The sequence below is a fragment of the Alosa alosa genome, chromosome 20 (assembly GCF_017589495.1).
Source record: "Alosa alosa isolate M-15738 ecotype Scorff River chromosome 20, AALO_Geno_1.1, whole genome shotgun sequence".
Classification (NCBI taxonomy): domain Eukaryota; kingdom Metazoa; phylum Chordata; class Actinopteri; order Clupeiformes; family Clupeidae; genus Alosa; species Alosa alosa.
Window position 1 is genome coordinate 13,496,379 of NC_063208.1, and position 15,000 is coordinate 13,511,378.

The window sequence follows — 15,000 nt, forward strand, 5'->3', positions numbered from 1 at the left end:
AGAACTGTCTGCTCTGATGAATCAGAACTAGAATGGTGTTTTATTGGCCAAGTATGTTGACACACACAAAGAATTTGGCTCCAGTCGTTGGTAACTCTACTGTATATCTGCAATATACAATACAATACAAAACAATATGGACAGTACACAGACAATGTACATTATTTACAGACAGGAGACAATAACAAGTAAAGTACACACTATGAGAGACAAATGATGTACACATACAACACCGAAGACTAGAGGTCTTTCTTTTCTTTAGCCTCAGACAAGCATTTTTAATTTTTCAGAAAGTGGCTGGGAACAATGGGACATAATAGATGAAAGTCTCAATTTCATGATCTCACCTCTCTGACGTTCAGTGTTTTGAATCTCTCTTTTTGTCCCTATTGCAGATCTCTCACGATGGTGTGTGAAATTGACTTGACGTTTGAAAGGAAAACATCTAGCTTTTCCCCCTTTTTTGGTGCTAAGCCCCAAAGGGTGTCCCTGCAGAGATAGCGAAAAACGTATCACACACACACACACACACACACACAGACACGTCAGACAGTAGTGCAGGGGGATTTATGTCCCTAAGGCCTAAAGAGAGACAGACACACAAGCTTCTCCATGGCAACTGCCGTCCTGATCTCTTTACTCCCCCTCACCCCAAATCCCCAGGAGCTCTGTGCTATTCATCTCCCCTTTTAAAAGAAAAAGTAAAAAGAAAGAAAGAAAGGAAGGAAGGCCAATAGTGGAAAAAAACAGCCCTGAAGTTAGCCATACCACACAGGTAACCTTGGGGGCAAGTCTGTGAGGTAATGTGGAAACATTTCCAATAGACTGTTGTATCGGTATCATCATTCCCAGAGGACTTGTGTTTAGTGTGAACGCAGGAATGCCTCTAAGCAGTAAAAGAAGAAAAAGAAGAAGAAGAGAGAGAGAGAGAGAGAGAGAGAGAATAAGAAGAAGAGAAAGGAGAAGGCAAAGAGAGAGACTATCCCCTCTGTCGTGCCTCTTGGGCCTGTGTGTTGTTTAGCTTTTATGGTGTCTGGGGCTGGCTGCAGTGGTGGTGTGGTTTAGAGATGAGTTGGCCTAGATGGGGCCCCTTACTCCATTGCGTATCAGGCTACAGCTAAAGCTGTGAGGAAGTGTGTGTGTGTGTGTGTGTTTAAGGAATAAGTGTGTGTGGTGACATGTTAGTGAGGTGACATTCTAGTGAATTTGTTCCTATGTGTATAGATTTGTGTGTGTGGGTGTGTGTGTGTGTTATTAAGTGTTTTTGTGTGCATGTACTTGCAAGTTTTTGCATACTTGACTAAAATACAGTGCTTGCGAGCGTGTGTGTGGAGTGGGGGCACTGCTATGCGGTTCAGCAGAAAAGCATGCTTGAGGGTAAGGTGAGGATTGGCACTGCGTGGCATCTCCAGACAGGTCTGCTTGAAGCGTGCCAATCTAAGCACCCACTGGGAACATCAGAAAATGAAAGACATCGGTCGTAACAAACACTTACCACAGTCAGTGCTTCATAAACGAACAGCCATAAAGAGTGAATGGTTTATATGCCGGTTGCTTCATGTCTTCAGAAGTTTGCTGTAAAAACCTCCCCCTTTTATGCTCATCTTGGGTAATAGTGTGATGTAGGTTTTACTAGAGGCCAGGAAACTGTATTGAGACTGGAAATTGAATTTTATACTTTAAACTTTATCCCATTTGTGTAATTACTTTGTTATGTGTGATGAGAATGTGTTGAATGAACATGTTTTACTGTATAATCAGTTATTTATAATCAACTTCTGACACTACAATGGGTTAACATTTTTGTGTGTCTGTGTCTGAGTGAGTTTTCTGCAGGCATACAGATTCACAAGATAAATTCTTTCAACAATCACCTTGCATAATTTCCTTGTTACTGTACAGTCATTCCTTCATTCACGATTCATTCATGAATTTTACCAATTTAACTATATGACAAGGCTATAGCATAGCATAATACAGCATATAGCATAGCATATTGCAAATAACACATCACATAAAATAAAGCATAGAATTCTACATATAACAGCACATCCACTTTAGCATGGATAGAGCAGCCTCAGATCAGCTGATGTTGCTGTTGAGAGTTTCATTCCATTGTTCTAGAACGTTTTGTCTTGGCATAGCCCATTTATTGAGATGACATTGCCTCCAACCCAGCAGTCACTCTTAGGAGCAGCCGATGCTAAGTCATGGGGTCTCTATTAACGTCACAGCCATAATTATGTTCTATATTTACCTGTGTGAAAGGAGGCCAGGCCTAAGTCTCTGTGTGTGTGTGTGTGTGTGTGTGTGTGTGTGTGTGTGTGTGTGTGTGTGTGTGTGTGTGTGTGTGTGTGTGTGTGTGTGTGTGTGTGTGTGTGTGTGTGTGTGTGTGTGTGTGTGTGTGTGTGTGTGTGTGTGTGTTTGTGTGTGTGTGTGTGTGTGTGTGTGTGTGTGTGTGTGTGTGTATGTGTGTGTGTGTGTGTGTGTGTGTGTGTGTGTGTGTGTGTATGTGTGTGTGTGTGTGTGTGTGTGTGTTCTAGTCTACCATTTTTCCACCATCCATCCTTTCTAGAGCCCACAGGAATTGGCCCCAATTTGCAGCACATTCTATTTTTTGTGTGTGACATGTGTATTGGTGTGCTTGTGCTCTTGTTGTGTGTGTGTGTGTGTGCTTGAGTGTGTGAATGTGTGTTTGCCAGATATGTGTATCTGTATTTATGTGCTACTGTGCTTTTCTGCTGTAATGTACTTGTAAGTGTGTGTTGTGTGTGTGTGTGTGTTGTGTGTTTGTATTTGTGTGTGTGTGTGTGTGTGTGTGTGTGTGTGTGTGTGTGTTTGTTTTGTAATGCGAACGCCTCCCTCTATTGCCATCTCAGCAGGGGTTGTCCCACTGTTTTAACAGGCCTCTGGGTGAGCTTTGTAAGGTTATCCCAAACCCGCTTTGACAGCCAACTCTCCCCCTTGCTCCCCCGTCAGGGATCCACAAACCTGCTGCCGAAAATGAGTGCCGCATCCCACCACTTTGGCTTGACCGCTTAGGGGACTTTACACTGACCTATTGCGTTAACATCATCTGGCTGAGTAATAATGCTGATGTTTCTTTAGGAGCTAAATTCAGAGCCAAAGCTAACCAAGGAGAGGGGGCAGCACTGTGAAATGCTGTCTGGTTTTATGTTGTAATCCTTGTGTGAGTTATTATGCTACTTTTGGGTATACCGGAAGTTGTGTTTACGTTGAATGGGACTGTCTAGCCTCCCTAAAAATATTTGCCTTATTTAGAAAGCGATGAGTCATGGCGCTGCTGAGGCTAATTAGGCCGAGGAGAAGCAGCTGGGCTCCTACGTCAGCTCCAGGTGTGGACGGGAGAAGACTTGGCACTTCACTCACTGTTTTGTGTGTGTGTGTGTGTGTGTGTGTATCTGTGTGTGCCTGTGTCTGCATCTGTGTCTGTTTGTTTGTTGGTGTGTGTGTGTGTGTGTGTGTGTGTGTATGTGTATGCGCATGAGTGTGTGTTTCCTTGAATGGTAGTAAGATGGAACCACCCATGACCTCCTGGCTAGTCCCAGAAGTCCTTCTGATGCCCTTTCCCTAAAACGCTTTGGCCTGGCTGGTCGTACAGGAAGCTTGCTCATTCGCCCACAGCTGGAACACATTAAAGTGTCTTTTTTTTTAAGTTAAGGGTCAAAGTTTGCCCTTCTGGCTATGGTTGGTGAGGCTTTGGAATGCTTCTTTTGCCACCTCCCCGTAGCCAAGTCATTAAAAGATAACTTCCCGGAAGTCACTTCCCCTTAACAAGTGAGAGAGTGACTGAGAGAAAGTGAGAGAGAAACAGAGAGAGATGGAGAGATAGAGAGAGAGGCACAGAAGGCTTTTCTGACCACGGGTAAATGATAAACATATGTGTTTACGAGGGCAGCTCAGCACTGGGCTGATTGAAGTCAGCTTCTTCTGACAAACCGCTGTTTACGCCTTCAGTACACATACGTGAGGTCATGATTAGACACACCTGTCCCTGAAACCAATCCGAAGTAAACAGACACACGCAACAACAGCCTTTTATCGCACGGCAGCCATTATTTCAACAGGGCTTTCCTCTCATTGTCTCTGATTGCAAGAGACAAACCAGGGATTAACGTTTGTTTAGTAATTTTTTGTTTTGTTTTGGTGGTAGGTATTGATTGTATCGCCCCAACAGTCTGTCTCATAGACAATCTTATAGATGTTTGCTTTTCATCTTTAGGAAGTCAATATTTAATATCAGTGCCCTGGTTTGGATTTGTTTTCATTTGAAATGCACTGTAAGTCTCAGATGATCTTCTGGAACAGAATAAATCCAAATTGGATCTCGATCTGGTCCTGATGTGGTCCTGATTTGGTCCTGATCTGACCTTGATGTTAGCTTAGAGGTCTGCAGCCGTGTCAGATCCCCCGTTCAGATCATATAGCCCACTGAAGTTTGTCTTGTTAACTCTAAAAGAAAGCAGAAGTCCAGTTGAGTGGTTGGTCTCTTAAAGTGTCTATGTATAGTTCGGTATCAGACAATTTTGCACGACAGGAAGTTTGAGTTTGTATGTGTGTGTGTGTGTGTGTGTGTGTGTGTTTGGGAGGGCTTGTGTGAAGTCTTGGACACTTCAAGCAACATATAGGCAGTGTGGTGTGAAGGTGGTAGGCTAATTGGAGCTATATGTTTTTGTTTCATGGTTAGTTATTCTTCTCTTCTCACCACTTTTCAACCTCTTCCCCTCTTCCCTGTGTCCTTGTGTCACTCTTTGCAGCGCGGGCCTCTGCACTGCCACATCAAACTCCGCCGCCTGCTTGCAGTTTCCTTTTGCTTCACACACAACGTGTCACTCTTCACGCTGAAAGTCTGTGTGTGCTGTGAGTGTGTTTAGATCATGCAGATGGGTTTGTCTCTCCTTATCATGACCATGAACTATCAGACTAAATTTAAAATGTTATCCAGACTCACTAGTCGCTACTTACAAAAACATGATGTAAATAATCACATGACATACCTGTCTTTAAAAACATGCTTTTAGTGTAATGATAGTACTAAAGCAGTAGAAGAGGAAGAAATAGGGTTGTGATGAAAAAACAACATCTTAAAATATCTAGGAGGAAAATATTTTGGAAAAAAGAAATTTTTTAAATAAATTCAAAAAAGAAAGAAGTGCAGTTACTGAGGGATTGAGGAAGGGAATTCCAGAGTTTTAGGGGCCATGGCACTGAAGGACCTGCTCCCAAGGTGGCGAGACTGTAAAAGCCTTCCCATCACCACATAAAGAGCCAGCGGAGCTTCTTTCAGCAGACTTTTGGGTCAGCTTTGTCTGGGATGAGACTGACTGACACCATTCATTCCCTCCAGTTGGCTGGACGGTCGTGACCCCTGGGGTCAGGTTTGGACTTCCTGTTGCTTGCTTTAGCACTCTGTTTGCTATTGTATTGGATAGGATTGGATTGAGGAGGTGTGTGTGTGTCTGTATGTGTTCAGGGGTCGGCTTGTATAGTGTATGTGTGTGTGTGTGTGTGTGTGTGTTCAGGGATCGGCTGTTATAGGGTCTGTGTGTCTGTGCGTGTGTTTGTGTGTGTGTGTGTGTTCAGAGGTCGGTTGTTATAGGGTGTGTGTGTGTGTGTGTGTTTGGGGATGGTCTGTTATATGTTGTGTGTATGTGTGTGTGTGTATGTGTGTGTGTCCATGGCAATAGGAACTTAGACAAAGGCAGCCACGCCAGACACCCAGTGAGAGATAATGAGCTGCCCTAGGCAGCCGTGTTCACGTGGGAACCATTTCTAATCGGCCAGGGACTCCCAGTGACCAGGCAAAGTGCGGCGGAAAAGAGCTGATTCCCACCACAGACACCCTGTTGCAGTCAAAGAGGGAGGAGGGAGAGACGGACCGAGAGAAAGAGAGAGAGAGTAAAGAAGTAGAGCAGAGAAAGAGAGAGAGAGAGCAGAAAGAGAAGAGAGGAGAGTGAATAAAGGGTAAGGGAAAGAGCAGAGCGAGAGAGTAAAGAGTCACGGAGAGAGAGAGAGAGAGAGAGAGAGATGGAGAGAGAGAGAGAGATGGAGGGAGAGTAGAGTCAGGAAGAGAGAGGAGAGAGAGAGAGTAGAGTAGAGTCAGGAAGAGAGAGGAGAGAGATGGAGAGAGAGAGAGAGATGGAGAGAGAGAGAGAGATGGAGAGAGAGGAGAGAGAGAGAGTAGAGTAGAGTCAGGAAGAGAGAGGAGAGAGATGGAGAGAGAGAGAGAGAGAGATGGAGAGAGAGGAGAGAGAGAGAGTAGAGTAGAGTCAGGAAGAGAGAGGAGAGAGATGGAGGGAGAGAGTAGTCAGGAAGAGAGAGGAGAGAGATGGAGGGAGAGAGAGAGTAGAGTCAGGAAGAGAGAGGAGAGAGATGGAGGGAGAGAGTAGTCAGGAAGAGAGAGGAGAGAGATGAAGGGAGAGAGTAGAGTCAAGAAGAGAGAGGAGAGAGATGGAGGGAGAGAGTAGAGTAGAGTCAGGAAGAGAGAGGAGAGATGGAGAGAGAGAGAGATTAGTCAGGAAGAGAGAGGAGAGAGATGGAGAGAGAGAGATTAGTCAGGAAGAGAGAGGAGAGATGGAGAGAGAGAGATATTGGTCAGGAAGAGAGAGGAGAGAGATGGAGGGAGAGAGAGAGAGTAGAGTCAGGAAGAGAGAGGAGAGAGATGGAGGGAGAGAGAGTAGAGTCAGGAAGAGAGAGGAGAGAGATGGAGGGGAGAGAGTAGAGTCAGGAAGAGAGAGGAGAGAGATGGAGGAGAGAGAGTAGAGTCAGGAAGAGAGAGGAGAGAGATGGAGGGAGAGAGAGTAGAGTCAGGAAGAGAGAGGAGAGAGATGGAGGGAGAGAGATTAGTCAGGAAGAGAGAGGAGAGAGATTGAGAGAGAGTAGAGTCAGGAAGAGAGAGGAGAGAGATGGAGAGAGAGAGAGTAGAGTCAAGGAGAGAGAGGAGAGAGATGGAGAGAGAGAGAGAGTAGTCAGGAAGAGAGAGGAGAGAGATTGAGAGAGAGAGTAGAGTCAAGAAGAGAGAGGAGAGAGATGGAGAGAGAGATTAGAGTCAAGAAGAGAGAGGAGAGAGATGGAGAGAGAGAGAGTAGAGTCAGGAAGAGAGAGGAGAGAGATGGAGAGAGAGAGAGTAGAGTCAGGAAGAGAGAGGAGAGAGATGGAGAGTAGAGGAAAACATGAGGGAAAAATACTGACATTTCCCACATGAAAGGTTTGCGAAAGGTTCCCCTGGAGAGTAGAGATTAGAAGATTTGATGTGCTTTTATGGTGATTTATATAGTGGCTGACTGTACAACAGGCTGAATCTAAAGCATCTCTAATGTGGCCTATGAGAAAAGCCAGAGGATTTTGCTGTGTAGATGTGATGTAGATGGTGTTTACCGTGTAAAGAGGATCAGAGCGAGATGTGAGGAGTGAGGATGGGCCTGCACTAAAATGATGACCATGACCTCTCAGTCCCTATATAATATTAACACTACATACAATTAAATATCTAAAGAAAGTTCTTTGCTAAAACTGAGGGGAGTCTTTTTTAAAGTGATGTTTTAGTTAGTTCTATGGTATCAAAAGTTATCAAGCTAACTAAAGCTTTCTTACTAAAGCAGGTTGTGTTCTTGTGGTGCTAAACAATCAGATGGGTGTTCAAGGGGGCTGTGCTGTTATGGTCTTTGCACTCACTTTTGGAAAATAAAATACCGTTAAGTTAGACATTTTATCTTCAATGCGATTCATATTATCAGTCTTCAGGTCAGACATGAACTCATAAACTTAATGGTTGAAGTCATAAAGAATTAATTCTGTGGAAACTACAATAAACAGTCGATCCTATTATTATTATAGCTTTTTGTTCTTTGATAAACCTCAGCTTCCTCTTTCCCATCCTGCATATCCATGTGTGTTGTGTTGGCTGTTATTTCAGCACTGATAAAAGTATCTTTTCCTCTGGGAGTTGCATAAATAAGTATGACTGCTGTTTGACCAGATGTAAATATGTAATTTTCATAACAACCTTTCTCTCTGTTTTCTGTATGGATTCCTAGTTTCTGTAACCTTTGATGGAGCCCCATTTAAAGCTCTTTTGATAGCATTTCATTCCTGTTGATATTGGTTTTAAAGGTCATGATGACTACCGGTATGCTGTATGATAAGTCTACGGTACTTGTCTTGCTGTCTATAGTGTAATGTGTGTCTGTCAGTAAGTTAGAAGTTACTGAATGGGCAGACAACCTAGATTTTGCTGGGCGATTGGATGTTTTTTTCTTTTAAACTTTTCTTTTTAAACGGGACACATACTTTGATCTGCAAAGAGGGATGCCGTTGTCGAAGATGGGCGTTCTCCTTGGCAGACACTTGGCGTCCATTCAGTTGCATTTTTTCCATACAAATAATTAGCAAATGTACATGCTATTGTAACAGATTCTATAGCAGATTTTCATACCATAGTATGCCACAGTATCAGCATATCGCTATAATCTTAGCCATGACAATGAATGAACACCTTAATTTGGTATTTGTGCCCAGATGTTAGGAGACAATATTCCACTAGGCTGACTGCTTGTTTCCTGCTTCTTTCCAGAATCTGATGGCGAAAGCGCTGTACGACAACATGCCCGAGTCCCCGGAAGAGCTGGCCTTCCGGAAGGGTGACATCCTGACAGTGATCGAACAGAACACCGGCGGCCTGGAGGGCTGGTGGCTCTGCTCGCTGCACGGGCGCCAGGGCATCGCCCCCGGCAACCGCCTCAAGCTCCTCATCGGGCCCATGTTCGAGAGCCAGAGTCCGTCGCCACTGTCGCAGTCTCCGGTGCAGAGCCCTGTAGTGGCAGCGGCCGGATACGGGCCGAAGCCTCTGCCGTCCTCTCATGGGCTGTACCAGGTGCCTGCTGCCCACCAGGGTGCCCACCTGCAGGGCATCTACCAGGTGCCACCTGCCCAGGATGTGTACCAGGTCCCCCAGAGGAGTACCTTGGCTGTGGATGGTGCACCAGCTAAGGTAAGACTTCCCGTCCATGTTCTCCTTCCACTAACACGCACACACACACACACACACACACACACACACACACACATAGACACACACACACACATACACACATATAGACACACACACACACACACAGACAGCCACAGGCACATACGCACAGCAACACACACACACATACACACATACACACATACAAACACACACACACACACACACACACACACACACACACACACACACACACACACACACACACACACACACACACACACACACAAGCACCACGTGCAGACTCTCATCCGCACAGATGGAGAGGAGATTAGAGAGGAGATTTGATTTTGCTGCAAACAGGGTTAGGTGCTTCATAGGAGACACAACTCAATTACCGGCAGTTGCTGGCCCGCAGAAACCGGGCCAGTGCGTCACCCTGCTGCTGAACGCTCCCAAATGCCTTTTTATGCTTTTTTAAAAATAGGGATGTAGGTTGCGTAAGTATGGTCTATGTCTGTCCCGTTCAGGGCGTGCCTGCCTGACCCAACCTGGTCCTGCCCAGTCCGATTTGGAGCTCTGGTTCTGCCACTGGTCACCACAGAGGAGCCCCAGTGGACAGGACAGGAACCTTTTTTTATGTGTGTGTCTCCACCCGGAGGAAGCCGCATTGGAGGAGCGGAGCTCATGGAAAAACAAACCAAAACCCTGTTTCGCTCGGTCTGTGGTGTTCCTGCCTGCCTTGCCTGCCCGTCAGGCGCCCACATTTAGATCACAAACTGACCTCCTCTTCTTTTGCTGCCCCGTCAAGCAGCAGCGGCAGCAGCAGAACGAGAGGGAAATAAATAAATAAACAAAAAATAAATAAATAAATAAAATAAAACCCAACCCCAAGCCCTGCCTGCGCCACAGAGGAGCCTGTTACGTACCCAACACTGCCTCTCAGTGCAGGACCTGGCTGCTTGATTTAGATGCTGCAGCCTGGCCGAACAGAAAGCCACAGTGCCTGAGGTAGTTATAGGGAGAGAGTTGCCTTTGTGTGTGTGTGTGTGTGTGTGTGTGTGTGTGTGTGTGTGTGTGTGTGTGTGTGTGTGTGTGTGTGTGTGTGTGTGTGTGTGTGTGTGTTGTGTGTGTGTGTGTGTGTGTGTATGTGTTGTTTGACAGATCGCAAGCTTGAGGTAGTTATAAAGAGAGAGTTTCCTTTGTGTGTGCGGTGCTTGGAGGACTCTAGTCGCCACAGTTTCCGAGGCAGTAACAGGGAGAGAGTTGCCTTTGTGTGTGTAACTGCTCGGAGAAGGCAAGCCGCCACAGTGCTGTAGGTAGTTCAACGGAGACAGTGGCCTTTGTGTTTGTGCTGCAGGCAGACCACAGGTCGCCACAGTGGCTCTGCAGACTGCAAACATCCTTGCAGCAAAGACAAATCGCTAACATATCGTCAAGATAATCAGCCGCCTGCTGAACCTCGACACCACGGGGCAGAGAGCACAAGTCTGTTCCCCCCTCCCTGGTGAGACGGAGCAGGTGAGCTCATCTCAGTGTTCTATGCTGCAGTCAGACTGTGACAGAGAGAGAACTGTCCCCTGGAAACCTGATCCAAATATACACAAAACAGGCCGCTGGATGAGAGTGTGTGCGTATCTGTTTGAACAAACAAGAGCTGGCTTTTTCACAACCAGCTAAATGCATCTCCTTCAAAGCCTTTGGTGGTGCATTTAATTCTTTCTAGAGGGGTAAACAGTAAAGGACAAAATAATTATGGCTTTTTGTGTGTGTGTGTGTGTGTGTGTGTGTGTGTGTGTGTGTGTTGTGTACGCATTTTCCACTCTCTTTGATGTGTCTGTAGACAGTGAGGCCATAGTGACACATCCCCCCACACACACTCAAAGTGAAATTAACCGAGGTGTGTGTTTGTCCTGTAAACAGACGGAAGGCACCAGTGAGTGAGGTGACCAGAAACTGGCTCACTCGCTCTTTCACTCACCGCAGAAGGAATTTGCTAGATGAGGGAAGATGAGTGTGGCTGGGATTAAACATTTAATCACAGAAAAAGAGTGTGGCTGGGCCATACTGCAGATAGATATTTCAAGTTCACTATGAACTGGTGAAATCCAGCTGCGGGGAAACTTACCGCCCTTGAACTTACTCAGTTTAATTATTCTTCTAAGGGTTTTTTTTCCCTTTCTGAGGGTGTAAGGCTAATTTTCCTTCCCAAGTTAAAGACAAACTGGTTCCATTCATAAACAAAGTCACTCGGCCGAATCTGCAGCTTGGGACTTTCATAGGGCTCTAGCAAGTATTTTATCTTTTAAAAAGAGTTTAATTAAATAAGTGATGTGTGTGGTTTCATCTGGGTCTAGGGCCTGTCATGCTGCCCCTGAGAACATTCTCCTAAAGTTTCAGAGGGCCCCCCGAGCATGGTTAAGCTCCTGAATTGCTACCATTTGAGAGCAGTGAGAGAGAGAGAGAGAGAGAGAAATAAATGAAGGAAAAAAAATCAACCAACAAGCCTTAGCTGTTTTTTCCACTGAGATTAGGGGTTGTGTTTGCCAGTTCTGGCCTGAGTGAGGTAGAAGGGTGGAGCTGATGTACACAGGGCATCCAGCTCTCCTCCAGCTCGACTCATAGAGCTTCCACACAGCAGAATAATCCAGACCAACACGTGTCGGAGTGCTTCAATAGGGCTTCATCTCTTCTAGAGTCAGTTGCTATTTAGGCCTGGAGCAAGCAAAACCTGGATGATGGGTTGCATGTTTATAGGGGGCACAGATACTGGTGAAACAAGCTCTGCAAGCTGCTGCAAGCAATGCTGCTATAGACCACCACAGTAGTCTATCAGTCTACCATCAGGCTATCAGTCTACCATCTATCAGTGTGTGGAGTAGCCTTGATGCATGCTAAATATTTTGTATGCTGCATGTTTGAAGCTGATGTTGATGCTGACACAAGTTTCCTGCAGGGGGAATTACTGTACTGTCATTTACTCAAAACTTATTTTAATTATCACTATCAAAATGACAGGTAGCTTAAAATGGGTAGCTTAAATGTTACAAAAAACATACTACCTACTTCCATATTTGGTAACTGCCGTCTATATTGCATTCCCTTCTCATGGGCCAAACACATAAAGAATCACTGAAAGCCTTCTGTGATCCCAAAATCTTCCTTTCTCACCACACCACAGCAAGAACATTGTTAGCTGGAATGCTAGCCTTTCTCTCTCTCTTTCCTCTCTCCCTCTCTTTTTCTCTTTCCCTTTTCTACTAGTTTTCCAGCCAGGCCTGCAGAATGTGAATGTGGCTTCCATGGCAGACCTTTTGTGTGTTTGCCCAGGTTATTGTGTGCATGTGTCTGGAGGCACGCTATGGCTAGGCCAGGCCTCATAAATCTCCGACACGGGTAGGGGTAGGGGTAGGGACAGAACCATTAGCCTGTTGTTGTGACTGATGCGGATCGCCAAGGTTGGCACATAAAGGGGCACTGTGAGGCTTGGCTGAGCCCTTGGCGACTTGGCGCTAACGCCAGCCACCCGTTAGTCGGCGCGGCTCACTGTTACAACTTCTGTCCCCATCCGACCTCAGGGGTACAGTGAGCTAAAAACGCCGGCTAGCCCCCACAGGCGCCCTATTCATGCCTGATGCAAGAGCCAGGCAGGGACTGGGGGGCCCCTACTTCGAGAGCCGCCTGCCCCACAAAGAGGACCTCTGACTGGGGCTGCCGAGGTCCCCTCTCTGGCTATTAGTGCCACAGTGGTGTGGAACCAAACGCTTATCCTTAAAACCTATGTGGCACTTCCAGGCTCTAGCGTATAGGGCCAGGAATAGACTATGGTCCTTTGAGTTCATAATAAGCAGGGCACTGTTTCTCTAATTTCAATCCCAAAAAGCCATTTATGATCTCTGTAATAAGACCTCATTCATTTGTGCTCACAGTGCATATATTTTAGTCCGCTTCATTTCAAAGATTAATGTGTGCTCCTGAAGAAAGGAGCTATTTAAAATGCAGACTGGAGTTTTTATTTTCGTTTCGAAACAGTAGATGGAGTGTTAGAGCGCTCATTTGAATGAGAAAGTTTACGTTTTTTCCCCCTGATTTCCTTTAATGAGTCAGGTACTGAGTCAGAATGGCTCAGCCTGCTTCTACGAGCATGCCTGAGAAGGCGCCAATGAAGGTTTCTTATCAGTTCTGTCCAGGTTTGCGTTTGTTTCCTCACGTAGTGTTGAGGAGGGGAAAGTCCAGCTCCTTGTTTAGCAACTTCCGTCTCCAAGATATTGCACTAAAGTAACACAAACACAGAGTATGTACACACACACACACTCTCACATATAATACACACAAAAACTTGAAAACAAAGACAGAAAGACACACATACACACACATATATCTGGAGTCTTCCGTACAGCTTTGTCGCCGTCGTGTTGAAGGCGACTATCGAATCTCACTCACTGACATTGCCCTTGACATTGATAAGATTAGGCCTGCGCTGAATCATTGGGAGCGAATGGCTATCACTGCCACCGCCGAGACAAATCTGTGCCCAGACTCAGACCTAGGCTGCCCCTCTGCCATGGCACCAGGGCAGATAAGTGAATTATGCCTTCCTGCCCCCTTCCCCCTCCGCCCCGGACGGCTGTCAGCACCGTGCTTGGCTCCGGGTGATGGATCAGGCTTGCCGACGCGTACTGACCCGAGGACAAGGTCATAAATCCATTATCGGGACAAGGGAGGTCTTTAGTTCATGTGTTGTTAACGCCACAACCTCTTGCAGAGGCCTCAGAGCCAGTGGTCTCCCTGCACAGAGTGTTAAATACTCACGTTGCACACAGTCACCTTTATTGCTATTACTATGCATGTCAAAGAGGACATTTTTTATGATGAAGCTAACATTACAGGGAAGGTATATATTTTACCAGCATTCATATGTATTGAATCATTGTCCCTTTCTGGCTTGCATGTCACTTGTAGTGGTGCAGTTCTCTGTCTATTTGAATAACCTTAACTTGCGTATATTGTGCGTTTTTGTTTTTATTGTGTTTGTATATTTTTATTTAACCGTTACTTAACAACAAAATGTTTTGACATTAAAATCTCTTCATCAAGGTAATCGTAATCATTACTCTCTGAATACATTCTCACATGCATATTATGGGTTTTGGCACCCAGCAACAGGTTCAGGTTAGAATGTGTCATATAATCATGTAACCGAATAGCACATGCCTTGTAGCTAATCATTAACGCTTCTTCAGTGGTGTCTTTGACCTCCGCTCTTTCTGAGCCCCAAATTAAGCCATATCTCTTTATGCATGGGTGGTTTTATAGCTGTGTTTGCGGATTTTAGGAATCCCTTCTTGATTTGCTGGTTATTAATAGAGCACACTAAAGAACCTCATCACATTAAATTCTCGCTGGTGAAAAGGAAATGACTGATAATAAAGAATGAGAACGACTAGAGATAAATTCCAACACAGAGGGATAGACCAGAGTGACTTAGAGTTGGGGGATGAGAAAAGTTAACTGTTATTAACAAATAATTAATTAACAGCTATAGTCCTATTAAAAACGTAGTAATTAGCAGATTAGCACTAATGCACTAATGAAAACTCAGGGGTGGTTTTCTAATGTGTTTCTCAGTGTGTGTGCTTCATCTTCAATATAAGAGCATCTGCAAGTCTTAAATCAAGAGGCCAATTTTTCACTCCTCTCTCTGTCCACTTCTCCTTCCTGGTCTTTTCAGGAACCACCAATTTACTGAAAATCCGACCCCATTCATTTCCTTATTCGGCGCATGTAACCAGGTTATACGTTTTTTACTGAAAGCAATCGTGTTGACAGGCGTGTTGACTGAAATCTGCAAATGGTTGTGGTGGGGATCAGCTAGTGAGTGAGAAATGGGTCAACTGTCATCAACAGACCCAAAAAGACAAGGAAAAAGACAGGTGTGAAATGGGAAGGGGGGTTGTTTTTTTTGGCGGGGGTTTACAGGTCAGTAAAGACAGACAGATCCGGTTGGCAAG

The 15,000-nt window shown here is 45.3% G+C and overlaps 1 protein-coding gene across 1 annotated transcript in view; it reads left to right on the forward strand.

The window, feature by feature from the left end:
- nedd9 (neural precursor cell expressed, developmentally down-regulated 9) overlaps nucleotides 1–15,000 on the forward strand; it is a 31,074-nt gene that overhangs the window by 5,053 nt on the left and 11,021 nt on the right. The window contains 1 exon segment of the mRNA XM_048229505.1: nucleotides 8,594–9,010. Within this exon segment, the coding sequence (XP_048085462.1) occupies nucleotides 8,594–9,010 (417 nt within the window).